General features: G+C 32.9%; 2 protein-coding genes across 5 annotated transcripts; one reads left to right on the forward strand and one right to left on the reverse strand.

Annotated features, from left to right (window-relative positions):
* Nucleotides 1-585: 585 nt before the first annotated feature.
* LOC109796055 (Chaperone DnaJ-domain superfamily protein) lies at nucleotides 586-7,582 on the forward strand. Of its 2 annotated transcripts, none has more exons than XM_020355668.3 (9): nucleotides 586-1,368; nucleotides 1,492-1,703; nucleotides 1,817-2,070; nucleotides 2,162-2,297; nucleotides 2,383-2,477; nucleotides 2,789-2,854; nucleotides 2,993-3,082; nucleotides 6,443-6,619; nucleotides 7,083-7,582. In XM_020355668.3, exons 1-9 carry the CDS (start codon nucleotides 893-895, stop codon nucleotides 7,119-7,121), a joined length of 1,545 nt encoding a protein of 514 aa, XP_020211257.1. In that variant the 5' UTR covers nucleotides 586-892; the 3' UTR covers nucleotides 7,122-7,582. The 2 variants fall into 2 exon arrangements, with proteins under 2 accessions (XP_020211257.1, XP_020211256.1); XM_020355667.3 differs by having other exon boundaries at nucleotides 588-1,368; nucleotides 1,811-2,070.
* Nucleotides 7,583-11,525: 3,943 nt separating this feature from the next.
* Nucleotides 11,526-16,278, reverse strand: AAP3 (amino acid permease 3). Of its 3 annotated transcripts, none has more exons than XM_020358113.3 (7): nucleotides 16,122-16,278; nucleotides 13,626-13,751; nucleotides 13,220-13,453; nucleotides 13,053-13,152; nucleotides 12,724-12,938; nucleotides 12,496-12,635; nucleotides 11,526-12,395 (listed from the first exon to the last, which is right to left on the reverse strand). In XM_020358113.3, the coding sequence occupies exons 2-7, from the start codon at nucleotides 13,747-13,749 to the stop codon at nucleotides 11,742-11,744; spliced, it is 1,467 nt and encodes a 488-aa protein (XP_020213702.2). In that variant the 5' UTR covers nucleotides 13,750-13,751; nucleotides 16,122-16,278; the 3' UTR covers nucleotides 11,526-11,741. The 3 variants fall into 3 exon arrangements, with proteins under 3 accessions (XP_020213702.2, XP_020213703.2, XP_020213701.2); XM_020358114.3 differs by lacking the exon at nucleotides 16,122-16,278 and adding an exon at nucleotides 13,826-14,169; XM_020358112.3 differs by lacking the exon at nucleotides 16,122-16,278 and having other exon boundaries at nucleotides 13,626-14,167.
* Nucleotides 16,279-16,853: the final 575 nt, after the last annotated feature.

Below are 16,853 nucleotides of genomic sequence, written 5' to 3' on the forward strand. Positions count from 1 at the left end.
AATATTAAAAAAATTTAAAAATAAAAACTAAAAGATTTAAAAACTATAAGTATAAAAGTTAAGAAAAAGAAATCTTAAAACTATATAGATTAAAAATAATTAAAAAAAGTAAATATAGAAATTTAAAAAATATTTTAAACTATAAAAATTAAAAAATAAAATAAGAAAAATTAAAAAATAGAAATTTTTTTTAACGAAAATATTTTATGCTAATAATAACTATTATCAAACTGTCTGGTTCACTTACTCCCAAGCATATACATTTGTCGATAAGATCTTATTTTAACTCAATTAAAGCTTTAGTATTTAAATTTTATGTAAAAAAATTAAGAAAAATAATCTCGTTATGCTGTAAATATATTTGACAGAGAAAAATATTAATATCAACATATTTTATAATCTACTTTTTTTATTTATTTTTAATTTGAACATATTTTCTAATCTTCTGGCTTCTCAAATCCGTTATATTCCTATAAAAAAAATGTTTCGAATAAAAATATTAAATTAACTACATAAAAAAAAAGAAATTACATAAAGTGGATCCATGATTGGCAACAATTAAAAGAACATGAAAAAAAGAAAAAAGAAAAAGAAGAAGCGCGTGGAATTGTGCTGGCTGGGTCGTCACTGTTGTCTGTTGAAGTCTCTCTTTGTTTCTCACACACGCAGAAATACAAGGAGCCAACCGACATCCTCAACCTTACATCTCATTCCCCTACGTTTCTTCCCTCTCTTTCTCTTCCTCTCTTCATTTTCTTCTCACAACCTTTCCCCCTTTTTTTCTTCCTTCAGAGAGAAAAATAAAAAAACAAAAGCAACCATAGCGATTAACCACTCCCCTTTCCCCTCTTCTTAGCTCACCCCAAGTTCAACCCCATTACCGCATTCAACAATGGACGAGTTCGGCGTTTTGACCGAAAGGTTCGGTCTCAAACCGCAAGGAAAATCCGCTCCAATGGCCAGGGCCTCACCCAAACGACCCACCCCAAACGTCGCCGTTTCCCAAACACGCCCCAATTCCTACGGATCCGCATCTCACCACGATTCCACCTTCGATTTCGATTACGGAGTCTTCAGCACCACCGGCACCGGCAACCAAACGCAGCGTTTCGACGACATCTTCGCCGGAACCGCCAAATCCAACGGCAATTCCTTCGACTACGATTCCATATTCTCCGGATCGAGTAAACCGGTTTCCACGCCATCATCTTACGTGGATGACATATTCGGCGGAATGCATGAGAAGAGTGTCGGCGTTGATGATCTTCTCGGTAAGGTTGGTGGGTTGAATACAAACGCCAAAACTCCAAACGTGAAAGCGCCTGGTTTTGATGATTTGATCCCTGGTTTTGGTGTTTCGAATAACGGGTAACGATACTTTCATTACTTTGGTCTCAATTCCTTCTAAATTTATTATTGCATTAAGTAATTAATACCTCGCTTGCAATGTTACTGTCTTTTTATGTGTCGATTGTTATATTCCATTTGTAGTGTTGCGATGAATAAGCCTGGTGTTACTCCAAACAAACCTGCTGCGGGGTCTAGCAGTGATCCCTTTTTAATATTTGAAACCGCTTCAAGCTCAGCGTCTTCAGAATCATTCCTGGACGCGTTGGAACAGATAACTAAGTCGAGTAGTTCTACAGTAGGGACAAAAGGTAGCACCCCATCACTGAAGTCTCCACCCAGGCCAGCGAGTAAAGGTTATTTCTAAATGCTTGAGCTTCAACACATTGATAGCAATATGCAATAGCCTCGTTTTTCTTATATGCAATTGGTTGAATGAGGTGGTTTTTGCTTTTTGCTGCAGTTACAGTTAGTAAGCCGAATGTATCATCAATAGATGAGCTTGAGGACTTTGCCATGGGTGGTGCGCGGACTAATGCTAGTGGTAGAAAGGCCAATGTTAATGCTGCTGAGACTAAACAAAACTCCGCGGCTAAGGTAAACAATGGTAGAAGAGTTCCAGCTGCGAAAATGAATCAATCGAATGATGTGGATGATCTTGAATCATTTTTCGGCATGGGCTTTCGATCAAGCAGTGTGCCGAAATCGAGGACTTCACCTATGGTAAATGTGGTTAATGGAATGAGCTCAAAGGATTTTGTGATGCTGCGTGACTATATTATTCAGTTCTTTTTTTGGCTGATGTGTTACTTAGGATCATATGTTCGATAACCAAATGAGCAACAAAGGGAAACCTGAGGTGTCACCAAAAGTACCATTTGGATCCCCAGCCAGCACGAAGAAATCTCCGGTGATGACATCTCTTGATGACTTGTCACTGATTTTTGGTGGTAAGTTTTTGTTAAATTTATTGGTTTCTATTATACTGAAGTGATTTTGTGGTCAATGTATAATTTGTCTTTTTGGTTGCAAAAGGTTCCCCGTCAGCTGAATTCCAGGAGATTGAAGGGGAAACTGAAGAAAGACGAAGAGCAAGATTAGGACGTCATCAGAGAACACAAGAGCGAGCGGTGTGTATTACTATCTTGTTTCTATTTCTGTTATTTAGGAAAGGATAGCTCTTCGATGCAAATTATAGGTCATATTTTTATAGCTTCTTAATATTTTTTTTTTGTGATATTGTAGTTTGTGAAATGGTTCCGTTGTCAGTATCTTTAGCTCGATGATCACTATAGTGACCCATTATATGAGATGTCTGCATATACTTATTTAAAAGCACATATCAAATCTTCCTAGTTCATTCTTGACATTAATTTTACAGGTTTTATTGAAATAAATTCTCATCGGATGGTTTTTTTACTTTTATGACTCATATTTTCAGTTAAAAGCAGTGGCTGATATGAATCAGCGTGACCTTCAAACTAAGATGGAGCAAGAAGAGAGGCAGGTAAGCATTTAAAATATATTTTTTAGATCATGATTTATTTCCCAGTATAATTGTTGTATAATCATCAGTAAGTCTTATGGTTTTATTTTATAAGTTTGTCAAATTTTCTTTGCATGACTTTTTATTTTAATTTTGCAGAAAATTGCTGATACTGTGGATGCTCAGATAAGGCGTTGGTCTGCTGGGAAGGAAGGCAATATGCGGGCATTGTTGTCAACATTACAATACGTATGCTCATTTATGATAATTACTATTAAATAATAATACTTCATTTCACTTTAGTGCTTTTCAGTGTTCCTCTTTGGCCCTGTAATCTGATTAGCATTCATAACAACTCTCTTTTAAGAGCTTGGTTATATTTAATAAAAACCAAGTGTGGCTTTGGGTGGCAAAACAGGTTTGGCTCTTTGAGCCAATCCGTTTAACACACTTTTTTAGGCAGGTCAGGACAATATTATTGACCCGCCAACCTGTTTTGGCCTGCCAAAATAGAGCTTTTTGCAGGGAGGGGCTGACCTGTCTATCCAATCGTTTATTCATTTATTTATTTAGGTAAAAAAAAAAGAAATTAGTGTAAGATTTCGAATTTCCTTCTATTTATTGTGTTTTGAACCCAATATTTGAAGGTAGGAGATAATTTTCTTTAATGGTTTTTTATAATTGTAGTTTCTTTTTTTTTTTAATTGTTTGGCGGGCCTGCCTTCCAATTCACCCCTCTTAACAGGGCCGATTACATTTTTTAGTCCATATTTTGAAAGTGGGTCAGCCCTCAGCCCACTTTTGGCAGGCTAGTGTCAGGGCTGGTCAAAACAGGTTGGGTTGGCTTATTTTGCCATCCCTAAGCTGGGAAACTTTAATACTCTTCTTTTCTTATCTTTTAAGAATGAATCTATTTGGCCATACTTGTTTGAACCTCCTCATAGTGTTCAAGGCTAATGAGTGGTTATGATTAAAGCTCACAAGATTGATTCCCTTTTGTATTATCCTCTTGACTCTAGCTATCTTTCTAGTGTCTTATAATCAAATCAACATGATGTGCAGCACATAGAGTCCAAAACAAATGTTGTCTCTTGGTTTTCAACAACTTATCTACAACCAAATTTCATCAACTTAAATGAGTAGCAACTTATAAGTAATGATTCAGAATCAAAATTGTTAAAATAAAACTACTTGGGAATAATATATTACTTCCTTTGTTAGTAACCATTTGCAGAACCTTGTGTTCTCCAACCTCATCAACTAGACTACCCAGCAGCTCAAATAACTTCTCCCCAGTCTTCACATAATCAGATGCATCAACACCCTTTACAAACATAGAATCATTAGACAATTCAAGGTTCTATTTTTCTTATTTGTTCACAAATCAGACATAATTAAACATTCAGAATATTCTCTTTCTATATCATGATTTTTAATAGTCCCTTTCTGTACTCCAGCTGCTTTATAAGGAGAAAAACTCTACACTTATGATAGCTAGGAACCTTTAGATGTGAGCCATAATTTCCAGTAGCATCATGCACTTGAAGTTTTTTGAGTGAACGACATTAAAAACAGTTTCATTCCTTCAAAAAGGAATCTCTCTGTCCTGAATTGTTCTTTTTCCTGCCTCCTTGTCACAAGCATCATTTCTGCTAGTTTAGCTCTTAGTCTTTTCTAATTTGGTAGTAGCTTTTATATTTTTGAACAATAATAAATCCATGGCTAGAGATTTTTGGCCTTTGGTAGTGGCAACAAGGTCACGTGATGTTGCAAGTCTTTTCTCACTTCAAATACGCTTCAACCTCTTCCTCCTCATCATTTTCTTTAGGCTCGATCAAATATGTCTCTTTTTTGGCTTTCTTCTTCAAGTAGGCTTCTTTGAGTGATATTTTCATTTCAGAAGGAGTCTTCTTAGGACCAACTATGTCTCACCTCATTCTCATTTTATGTCTCTTAGCTCAGGTAATAAATACCACCAATGGTGATTTTGCCACAAAAGTCACAAGTAAAAAACTAAAGACCTCTCTATTGTTGACCTTGTTATTGATGTCTTTTAAACTATTCCATTGCCAAGCTATATATCAAAGTTATTTTTGATGGGCTTTACCATTGCACCAAAACGAAAGTGATGCAAAGGCAGAGGCCATGCTAACTGGTGTTTAATGTGGCTGAGTGGATGAAGCCATTGCTGTTACAGCCTTTTTAGACTGAACAGAGAAGAAAGAAATAGAACAAGGTCAAAATGGTAGTGAGTAGGCCAGAACTGTGATAAAATCACTGGAAATTGGCCTGGAAAGAGATGGGTCTTCATTTGAGATGAAGACCACAGCAAGAAACTAGCAAAATCAGAGATAGGATGCCTGAATTGGGCAAAAAAGAGATTGGTCTTAATTAGAGATGAGGACTGCCACTAAAAACCAGCTAGATCAGAGACGGGACACAGAAAAGTGGTGGTAAACATCTGTGTGATGTAGTGCACCTCAGGAAAGGATGCTGGGGGAGTGGTTCTTTGCATGGCAGAGGCTAGGGTTCCACAATGGGGGCACACAAATGTGAGGGGAAAGGAGTCATGTTAAATGACCTTTCAGATTTTCTATTTTGTCCACTCCTCCCAAAAAAAGCTTTAAATGGCGTCTTTCAGGGGCCAAAGGGGGTTTATGCCCAACAACTAAGACAGCAGTTGCGAACTGCATGATATTTGCATGAAAGTGGCTGTGAATTGTGTCGCACCTGATGCAACAGCAAGGGGTGACAAGATGGGATTTCTGGGGAGCGGTGTCAGCGTATGACATGCTGTAATGGCACTATAGTGCCACTATTGTGCGCAATTGACTATTATGGGAAACACAAAGAAAATTGTATACCATATATAGATGAAATCATTTAGTTTTTTTTTTCTTCTTTCTTTTAAATCATTGCATAAAGCAACTCTTGTCGTATTAAATGTTTTGTTTATTTCTGTATGTGTTTAAATTGTTTGTAATTTTGTGTCAACCAACATGGGAACATGGTGGTCCAAATGGAATGACTGAAAGCTATGAAAAGTCCATACAGTCAAAATTTTGCCTATAAAGTAGCAGTTGGCATGCAGATATAACAGAACTGAACAAACTAATTTTGTTCATTTCTCCTTGATGGAACAAAATTGTACTTCTTGTGTAACTTCATGTTCAATTCTTTTGTATTTTTAAAATTAACCAACAAAAAACAGAACCTGTGTTCTGTCTCGTTGTAACCTACACTTCCTAAGTTTCTTTTGGTAAGAAGGACAGAAACTTAGGCTATTTGAAACTAAACACACAAGATATATAAAAACAAAACTTACATACAGTTCTATAGGTGTTATTTGTGTTGTTCTCCTATCAAAATTATCTTGGTGAAACTTCAATTCTGATTGGACAATAGCACAAACAACAACACCCTATTCACTGCGGTATTCAAGATCTATTTTAACAGGAAGATGATGGACTTTTCTTGTGTCTCTTTCGTTTTCTTTCAGTGTTAAAACAATATAATATAAAGTTAATAAATTAAACTTCTACTATTTTTCCCATCTTTCAACATTTTTTTGATTGCATGACTTTGTCTTACCATTGAGTTTATATGTAGGTTCTTTGGCCAGAATGTGGTTGGACGCCAGTGTCTCTGACGGATATGATTACTTCCACTGCAGTTAAAAAAGTGTACAGAAAAGCAAATTTATGTATTCACCCAGATAAAGTTCAACAGAAAGGTGCTTCTCTTGAACAGAAATACACAGCAGAGAAGGTTTTCGACATTCTTAAGGTACCTTGTTAAATAGTTATGAAGAAATAATATTCTTTACCTACAAGGCTATACCCTTTTATATCCATTCTCCTAATTGTGGATTGTGTCACAGCTATATTTTAATTTAGAAATACTTTTGAGATCTTCTCTATTGAATAAACTCTTTATTTAATAGAGAAGTTTTCAAAAATGTTTCTAACTCGTATCAAACAGACTCATATGTTCGTTTTTACTGCTCTAGAGAATTCAAGGCTTGATAATAGATATTTGTTTTGGTAAATTCTCATCCCTAACAAGAAATCCTGAAAACCAGACTTTTTTAAGAATTTAATTAGAATGTATTGATATTGTTATGTAATCATAGATGTTCATTTATTTACTTTTATAATAATTACTTTGAAGTCATATTTATGGTGATTTCTAATTGGCTGATAATATAAATAATAACCGTGTTACTTTATTCTTGTGATCTCAAAAACAGGAAGCTTGGAATAAGTTCAATGCGGAAGAGCTTTCTTAGATCCCTCTGCTTATGTCTTTGCAAAGTCAATGGATCTATTAGCACTTGCACGGTTTCGGTATCGGCCTGTTCGCTTGGCTAGCTGGTGCCTGATACATTTGTTTTTGTGCCGTTGAAGATAACTGCATAAATATTAGGTGGCATCATTTGGCTGCAGATTCTTTTCCCCAACGACGTTGAACGCTCTAATGTGAGTTATAACATATCTTTGTAAGTAATAATGTTGATTGATTCAGGTCAATGTACAAATTTTAAATGCTCATGCTTCCCTAAAATTCAGTCAAACCGCCCAAATTGCGATGACTAAGGTTTCATTAGATACCCTTGCAATTGCACGCATAATGTATTTTGTGGGAATGAGTGATAATTCAATTATATACTTGTAATTGTAACAGGCTTTTGTACGAATAGAGATGTTTCGATTGATTTTTTCATATGAATCAAGGATATTGTTTGATTTTGATTTCTTCCATATTTATATTTCATTTTCTGGCAACTGGCAAGTTGTCAAACAAGTGATTGAGGTTATTCTTTTTATGACCAAGTTGAAACTCATTCTCACGAGAATATCGATTAATGCCATTTGAGAATGGTCAAGTCTGTTATGTCTGGTGAGTAAAATTTTACTCTTTCAATTTATTTTAGAAATCAGATATCTTAATTGATTAAAATATTGTGATGTCATATGCAAGAGATACAAAACCATTTCTAACAATATTTTATATTTAATTTTGAGGTGCGGAAAATGTTTTGTACGTGTGGGACTTGGCCGAACGCGAAATGTACCCTTATCACAATGCAAATTAATTAACGTAATGTCAAACTATTTGGAACATTGATAATGAAGAGTGAGCACGTCTTTATTTTATTTTTTACTTTATTCGTTTTTGCTATAGTTCTTTCGGAAAGCTCTGCTAATTAACCATCAAAATAGAATTCATACGTAGGCACAGTGAGGGTGCTAGTTATAGGAATATTCTATTTTCATCTAATTATGAACACAAGATTATACCACGTTTGGTGCTATAACACGTTTTCATTATGAATTTCCCATGTTTTCTTTTTGTAATTTAAAACACAGGATTGTGCTACATTTGGAGCTGTAATTGATTTTCTTATTAAGCTTACCACGTTTTACACTTAGATATTAGCAAACACAAAAATAGTGAACACATTCCTTTTTGTTCATTTCATTCTTTTTGGGTCAGGGAGAGAGGAAACGAAAAAGGGAGTGAAAATGAATATAAGATATATATCTTCCACTGCTGCAACGTTTTAAAATTTAAACCCATTTGTTTCAGTGGGCCACTGTGATATGCTTGCAGAGTTGCAGTTCATTTTACCGATACCGAAAAAATTAAGACATGCAATTTTTAAAAAATAATAAAGAAGACAGTGTTAATTAATTATCAGTGAACAAAACAAGTCTCCAACATGTTAGGGTACGGTACTATCATGGCCCACAAATATTCATTGCATTCAGAGTTCGGTATCCAAAACAGTGAAGTATGTGATCAGAGATAGTGTACAAAGCTAGACAACGATTTGTCATACCGATTACTTCTACAGTTCTACTGCATATGTATTTAACTTGTGTGTTTCTTGCCGTTTAATAAGTGACTGGGGGCATGCATGCATGTGTAGCCACTGATATATCGTCCTCACTCGTCACTCTTGGTAAATTGGCTTCAAGAGAAAGGATCAAAGGGGGGCCACTTTTCAATTCCTTTTTCCATTTCTTTTGTGTAATATTCCTTCCATTGTTGTAGACTATAAATTATTATTGTTCTTGCCTCATGTATTTGATTTTTTTTAGTAATAAAAAATTATAAAGATGGTAACAAAATTTGGACTAAGGACATTGAGCGTACTATCTTAAGTTTCCATTATACATTATTAGCAGTTTTATGCATTCTTCCTCCCAAATAAACAACAAAACTTATACGTTAATGATTCTTTCTAGCTGTGGAATTCTTCATATTCAAGCTCATGCATAGATATTAATTAATAATAACACGTTACACGTACGTCTTCATTTGGCGAAGGAATTAAAAACATTTGTTTGACTTGTTTGAAATATTGACGAGTCTTTCAACAACGTGGCCCCCATTATATTTTCTTGGAACTTCGGTGAATTTCTCTGTCTTCCTGTAACATTTCCCCCCCTCACTCTATATCAGTTTTCCTAAATTGCCCGGCAAAGCAATAATGTGACCAAGCAAGCATTGATGCAACATGCATCTTCCATTCTATTATTATTAATGAGATAAAAATCTGTTTTTACTTTTTACTTTCCCAGCTAAAAAAAAGAAGGACCAAGTTAAATATTTTTATCAGTACGAATTAAATGTTTCTCTTAAAAGGACTAGAGTACCCAAAAAATTTCTGTGAAGAATTATATACATGTTTGTGCAAAATTTTATATAGACAGCTTCACAGTGACAGGAATTCCAGTTAAGCAATTACACATTGATGAATGAATGGGGAAACTGAGAGTCACAGGTGGTGGGGCTACAGAGTTTAATGCTTATCATCAGTCCCTTTATATTTAAATCACTGTCCCATGCAAGTTGCAAAATTAAGATCACTCATCATCACTTCTGTCGTACCAACTTTTATATCACTCCAGTATTGATTAAAGATTCATCACTTTCAACTTCATAACACACTCAAAGTGGTTCAAACTCTATGCTTCATAATGTTTTATGGCGGACAATACCATATCTTTTTTGGTTGTTCCAAAGTTCCATTTGTATGCAACTTATGTATCGATGGATTCAGAAATTTATGTTGCGGAGATAATATTTATATAAGAAAATAGTTAGACACTTTAAATGTTTTTATACGATCATTTAATTACAATTATTATTATGTATATTAAATTTATTAATTTTTTTATAATAATTATTTTAGAAATTATACTAATATCAAATTTTATGGTTAACCGTGTAAAATTTAATTTTATGCTAAAAGTAGAAGCTCTCTATATGTATATATGAATTTGTAAGGATATTATTTTTATTATGTATTGACTTTTTATATTATATTGTAAATTATGAAAGTAATTTATAATCATACGTGTATGTTACATTATTTTTTAAAAATGATTTAATTGAAAGAGTGGAAATTTGAGTATATCATTAAGTAAATTATCAAAAATTATAATGTGTTAGAATATTAAAATTATTAGTTACAGTGTCACAAAATAATCTCTCCAAAGAAACAAAATATATATGTTTTTATTTATATATGTGATTTGTGGAGAAATTATTAAATTATTCACTTTAAATAAGGGTGAAAATATATAAGATATGCTAGTTTAGACTTTTGTAATAGAATCTCTAAATAGGACATAAATTTAACTTTCAATAAACTTATAAACTTCACTCTTTATATAAGTCAACATGTTTAATCTTTAAAAAAAAATAATCAATGTATGATTTTAATACATTATAAAAATTTAATATTATAATAAGAAAGACTTATTTATTTTCATTTAAATAAGTTGACTGTCACCTAATAGATTTTTAAGTGACGTAGATTTGAATATTTAACTAAATATATTTTAATTAAAATGTTAACCTATATTTATTTTTTAAAAAACTAACCCATATATAGGCTAGGTCATAGCATTTGCCAATAATTTGACCTATTTCATCCATACTAATAAGTAGATTGAAAAATGATAGAAACTTTGAATGTATGTGTCGAAAATCATTCTGAATGATTAAAATAATAATTTAAATTATAAAATATTAAATTAAATAATTATTTTATAATAAATTTATTAAAAAAAATATTAATATTTTAATATTTGAAATGTGATTTAGAATACGATTTTAAAACGTATATCATTGCTGAACTAGATATGATAACGAGTAGGCTATTATAATATTTATCTTTATACTTGTGATGAAAAATATACCTATGCATGATCTTGTACTCTTGCGAATAATAACTTTAATTTTTATTTTTGTAAATCAATATACCGTACTTATACCTACTACCCTCACATTTCTCAAGTAAGTCTCGATAATAAATCTAAAATTCTAGGTAAAATTTATGTTCAATATTTAATTTAAGACAATTTATCATATTTTAATTATTTTTTCACCAACTAAAAATTATTAATCAAAGTTTTATAATAAGTATTTTTAACATTTGACCATCAATATATCAAAAGATAAATTCATTCTATCTATAATTTGACACAGTTAATATCAAATAAAATTCGTATAATTTTAATTAAAAACTATATTCTACGATAATAATAATTACAAGTATTGATAGTATTATTAATTTTTCACAAAAGAAAATAAATTTAAAGGAGATCATATTTTAACCAACTGAAAAAGGAGAAACAGAATATCTTTCAAATTTAAATAGGTGCATGTGCTTTTAAAATTTGTGTGGACAAATCCATTTTACTTATATGCATTCACTTCACTTCTTCCATTTTGCAGTTAGAGTAATGAAAACATAACATAACATTAGAAAGAAGTGCAACGCAAAGGGCTGCTAGGCCATAAACAAATAAGATGACCATCCTTGGCTTCATATGAACATAACCAAGAAATGAAATTTTGTCTCTGATATTGCAACAATCATAGTACAGTCCCATCAATAGTTGGTCTTGAAAGGCTTGTAAGTTTGAAGGTCAATGACGATCCCAGCAATAGATCCAGCTGCAGCTCCTATAGTGATCAAAAGGCAAGATATGTTAAGTATTTGGAGGCATATCCACTTTGTGCTCCACTTTGGTATTTTCTTTTGAACAATGTACATTTCCACTGGGAAATAAACAGTGAGTGGCCAAAATCCAAGAGCTCCAAGAAGCCCCCCTATGTCATTGAAGAATGGGAGGAGCATTGATATCACAGTGCTCACCACCACAAATATTGTCCTCCAAACCAATCGGAAGAGGTTCAGCTTGTAGGGTTGGTAACCAGGGAGAGGTATTTCAATTTCTTTGTTCATAAAAACACTATTTGGGAATCTACGTGCCACGTGTTTTTCAACGAAAGCAAAGAGGGGTTGGCAGTAAACTTGGTATGAACCAACAAGGTGGATCACTATGGCAGCATTAGCTATGTCAAGGAGCCAGAAAGGGTTGTAGAAGCCAAATCCAGTGAGAAGGTTTCCAGGACTTGAATCTCCGAAAGAAGCATAACCAAAGCAGCCACAAAGCATGTAGAAAATGGAGGTCACTGAAACACTGATGAAAGTAGCCTTTCTCATTGTTTTTGACTCTGATGGAGGGGATTTCACTGTGTCCTGTTTCATCACATTATACATACCCTTGTTAGTTCAGACCTAAGTTTTAAAATAATAAAATAAATTTGTTATAGACTTATATAGTCCAAGTCTCATATACCTGAATTTCTATAAGGATTAAGGAGTATGAATAGGCAAAGGCTATGTCACCAAGAGCTTGCATGGTCCTCCAAACTTTATCAATTTGTGTCACAGTACCAACGGTTATACCTGTTAGGCTTCCCCCAACTCTTCTGTTTTCTGTGACATGGTCAAATTTAGATCAGATTTCTGGTCAGTGTTTAAAGATAAACATATCATCATCATACACATGCGAATAGAATCATACCTATAACTTTTCCAACACCCAGTCCTAGGCCAATAGTGGAATATGTGAAGGACATGACAGCAGCTACAATGGAGAGCCACCATAATTGATCGAAGCCTGGAATTTGAGAGAAAATAATTTGCACAATACCAAATGAAATCATGTAGACATTGCTGTTCATATGACATGGATCTTTCCCTCCACTCTTGTGGAAACAATTAGATCTTTCGATTGCCCTGTTTGATACACAAGCCAAAAACAGTCCAATTATACTATTTTATTTTCCTTGGATTTCTCGGATATATAGTAGTTAAGACATTTCGATATCACTAGAATCATCTCAAACTTACATCATGCTAATGGAAGCCGCTATAGTGTAACCAATGGCTACTCCGAAAAGGTTAATATACTGTACTAGCCCACACATTTTGACCTTAAAGGCATTGCCACCTGAACAAAAGCAAGATTAAAGTCTGAAAGAGAATTTAAATGAGTGAGTTAGGTGGGTTCGTTTTACCAAAGTTAGAATGAATAGCATCCATGTAAGTGTAGTTTCTCTTGCCAGTGAGAGGATCACCAGTACGATAACAATCAGAGAGAAGAATGGAGGTGTAGTAAGTTATGGCAGAGAAGAGAACCATAACAAGAGGACCAGCAATCCATCCGAGCTGAGCTATGGCCCAAGCCAGAGACAGCACCCCAGATCCTATCACTGCAGTTATTATGTGTGCACTTGCAGTCCACACCGTCCCTGTGCATGTCAAACACACACAATGTGTATGTATGAGACAAAGAAACACAACAAAAAGAGCCTCTCTGAATATAAACTTATAAAAAAAAAAATTCTGTAGAAAAACTCGCAAAAGATCTTCTAAACTTGTATTCAAACAGAATAAAATAAATATCAAGCAAGCTTTTGATACCGTTTCTTTTGGGGCGACCATCATCGTCGAAACACTTGGAGCCTCCTTGTTGATGCATCTCAATAGAGACGTTAAATGTTTGGTGATGATACTTGTTGGCAACACCATCCTTGGACTCAACCATCTCTGTTATGACAGAGAAGAACAAGCCAAGTTAGGCTTTGGAGTAAATGTTAAGGTTGAAATGATGTGTGAAATACCAAAGTTTGTGCACAGTCACACTGCAGAGTATAATCAAGACTCGAACAGTATATAGAATGAAAGACTTAAAAGTTGTGGGAAAGAAAGATGGGTCATGGGTGGTTGGTTATTTATGAGGTAGTGAGTAGTGACATGTAAGAAAGCTTAACTCCAAATCCAATACTACCACTTTGCCCCCACAATCTTAGTGAGTTTGACAAACCTCTCAAGAGTTAGGAGGTTCAGGCAAAAATGGTGATCTTGGGAGTCAAAGAGGGTGTGTGCTTATGCCACGGAAACTCCTCTATGCAACGAAGAAAGATGGCATGGAAGTATATAACTGATGGGAGAGTAAGGGTACTGGTGTTGAAATAAAAATTTACTTTGCTTTTTGGGTAATGGGGGCAGAAAAAATCCACGTGATGCATTAAGCTCTAAGTGGTAAGACCAACAATTTCAGAGCAATTAATTGATAATCGAGTTTTTTAAACATGTTAGAGAAGATTTTGTTAAAAGAGACAAAATTCGTAATTTTTATACTTTTTTTGAAAAGAATTAAATTATGAACTATCTTTATCCTATAATGTAAGGAGTTTATGACACTACTACGTCCTATGTTGAGTTTTTTTGTTTGTTAAAAAGAAAAAATAGAACTCAAATATATGTAACATATAAAAATTGAACAGGTTGTTGGAATTGGAAAGCATGGAATAATTTTTAGTGACAGAGAGAGTTTCAAAGAGTGACAAGATGAAAACAACAAGAGTCAAGAGCACGCAATGTGTCTGTGTTAGCCTGTTGGGAGATTCTGATTCTGCAGTTAAACACTGCTTTGACTAGAATCCATCACTGCACCCTCTTTTTAAACAGGTAGTTTACTTTCTCATACATATTCAAGTTTCCTTAGCATTTCAATTTTTTGGTTACTTATTCTCTTATTGTTTAACTATCATTCTCAGCTAGCTAACAATAAGTTTCAAACACATGCCTTGGTAATTTGGTAACTAGTGGAAGATTTTTTCAATTTTCTTGTTAGAAGGCCTTAAAGTCAATCTAAACCAGTGAATCATCAATTCTGCAAGTTGGGAGTTTCAACTTTGACAGTCATATAAATTACTCATCTGACTGAATTTTCAATTTACCGATTTCTAAAACTATGATGGAGAGTGAAATAATTTATAAAGACAAGGAATCTTTTTGTTACATAATAATTATTAATTTAAAAAATTAAGTTTATTGCTTTCTAAACTTCTTTTCTTTCTAAAACTCAGTAACTTATATTTTTGTTCTTAGGTCAAATATTTTCGAATTCACCGTTTAATATTGAATTACATACATTATTTTTAAAAGTAACATACTCTTTCAATTAATGGCACATGTTATTTTTATCCATCCCTATATAACCCAATAGAGTTCTTATTCATTAAAGTAAAACAATCTTTAGTTAGACTCTTTTTTTTAACACACAATTTTTTTTTATAAATGAATGATAAAAAAAAAACTCTCAAATTTACCATTATTTTACTCTTTCTTCCTACTTTTTATAAAACTTATCAAATTCTTCGGGAACATCAACTTATCAAATTATTGATAATATTTGAATTTTTTTAAAAGATTTTTTTAGCTCCTTACTTTTTAAATGTTTTTTTTTTCTTATGTTAAAATTTATTTGTTAATTTTCAATTTTAACTAGATTTAAATACTCTTTTTTCCCTATAATTTGATGAATTTTATCTTTTAATTCTTATAATTAAAAATGTTTCATTTTAAATTTTATGCATACTATTTTTATTTCTTTTTTACTTCTTAGTTTTATAAACCTTACCTTTTAGTCTTACTATCAATACACTTCATGGATAACAAATAACCAAATATAATATACATAAAGAATAAAGTAAAACATTTTTAATATAAAATAAAGTTCACAAGAACAACTATAAAATTTTAAAAATATTTAAACCTCTTAATTATTTTGTATAAGTGTATCTTTTTTCATTTGTCTCTCTCTATATTGTAGATGATCTTTTCATGTTAGAGAAATGTTATCAACATATTTTTTGTCACACATTTTTTAATACACTTCTGATTAGTTAAAATTTATTAAAAATCACAAAATTCTCTCTAATGATTTTATAATTGTTAATGAGTTTTAATTAATAAGATAGAGTGACGAGAGTAGTATGTTACTCCACTCCTCATGTTAAAATCAATGACGTTGTTAAAGAAGGTTTCTTCCACATGCCAAGAAGACAAATGGAACAGTAATTGCTAGCCAAGACTTAATTGGAAACAAATGAATTGAAGCTTCATTATTACCTTGGTGTCAGTGTCTTCTAGTTCTAGGCTTTCTTTCTTTCTTTCACTATGCCGTAGCAGCTCCACTAAAAATAAACAATGGGAAAAGAGCTATAATATGAAACAAGCTAGGGTTTTACTCAGTAGCTGTTTGCCTCGGTTGAATTAGTTCATGTGTGTCCACATTATATATAGCTGGCGGAACACACTTTCATTCCATGCACAATATATCATAATATATCTATCTCTTTAAAGGACCACCCTAGAACCAAAAATTATACCATTCTGTGTCTCTCATCCACCCATATTGAAACAGAATTAGGTTCTCTACTCAATAGCCAAAATGGCACACTAAGTATTTTGGTCTCTAATAAACTAATCCTAATAATTCTCCTCAATCACAAATGAATGAATACCCAAATCCTTTAAATGGGCAACAGGCAAGTTGCATCTCGATTATTCTTAGATTTTGTTGTCCCTCATAACATGGAAAAAGATAAAAGCTCATTCGCCGCATTCTCTTCAAAGGAATTGGATCCACTAAAGGTAAAAATTTCATGAATTTGGTAAGTATAAATTACTCATTAATTGTTAATTTTAAGCATTGCATGTTCATTAAAAAAAATTGCAAGAATTATTTATTTTTGTTTTCAATGTTTTACCATAAAAGAAATTATAATTTAGGGAAAATAGGTGATACATTTATGATGTAAAGTAAAAAAGTTATATCAACAATATGATACTTAGTTATAT

This window comes from Cajanus cajan, chromosome 6 (assembly GCF_000230855.2).
Source record: "Cajanus cajan strain Asha chromosome 6, NIPB_CcT2T_4, whole genome shotgun sequence".
NCBI lineage: Eukaryota > Viridiplantae > Streptophyta > Magnoliopsida > Fabales > Fabaceae > Cajanus > Cajanus cajan.

What these genes read in the sequence shown, in the direction of transcription:
- AAP3 (XM_020358113.3), bottom strand. Translation starts at nt 13,749, where the DNA reads ATGGTTGAGTCCAAGGATGGTGTTGCCAACAAGTATCATCACCAAACA. An exon ending in TGGTCGCCCCAAAAGAAACG is followed by an intron (nt 13,454 to 13,625) that starts GTATCAAAAGCT and finishes TGACATGCACAG; the next exon opens with GGACGGTGTGGACTGCAAGT. An exon ending in TAATCCTTATAGAAATTCAG is followed by an intron (nt 12,396 to 12,495) that starts GTATATGAGACT and finishes GTGATGAAACAG; the next exon opens with GACACAGTGAAATCCCCTCC.
- LOC109796055 (XM_020355667.3), top strand. Translation starts at nt 893, where the DNA reads ATGGACGAGTTCGGCGTTTTGACCGAAAGGTTCGGTCTCAAACCGCAA. An exon ending in AGAGAACACAAGAGCGAGCG is followed by an intron (nt 2,478 to 2,788) that starts GTGTGTATTACT and finishes TCATATTTTCAG; the next exon opens with TTAAAAGCAGTGGCTGATAT. An exon ending in TGGAGCAAGAAGAGAGGCAG is followed by an intron (nt 2,855 to 2,992) that starts GTAAGCATTTAA and finishes TTAATTTTGCAG; the next exon opens with AAAATTGCTGATACTGTGGA.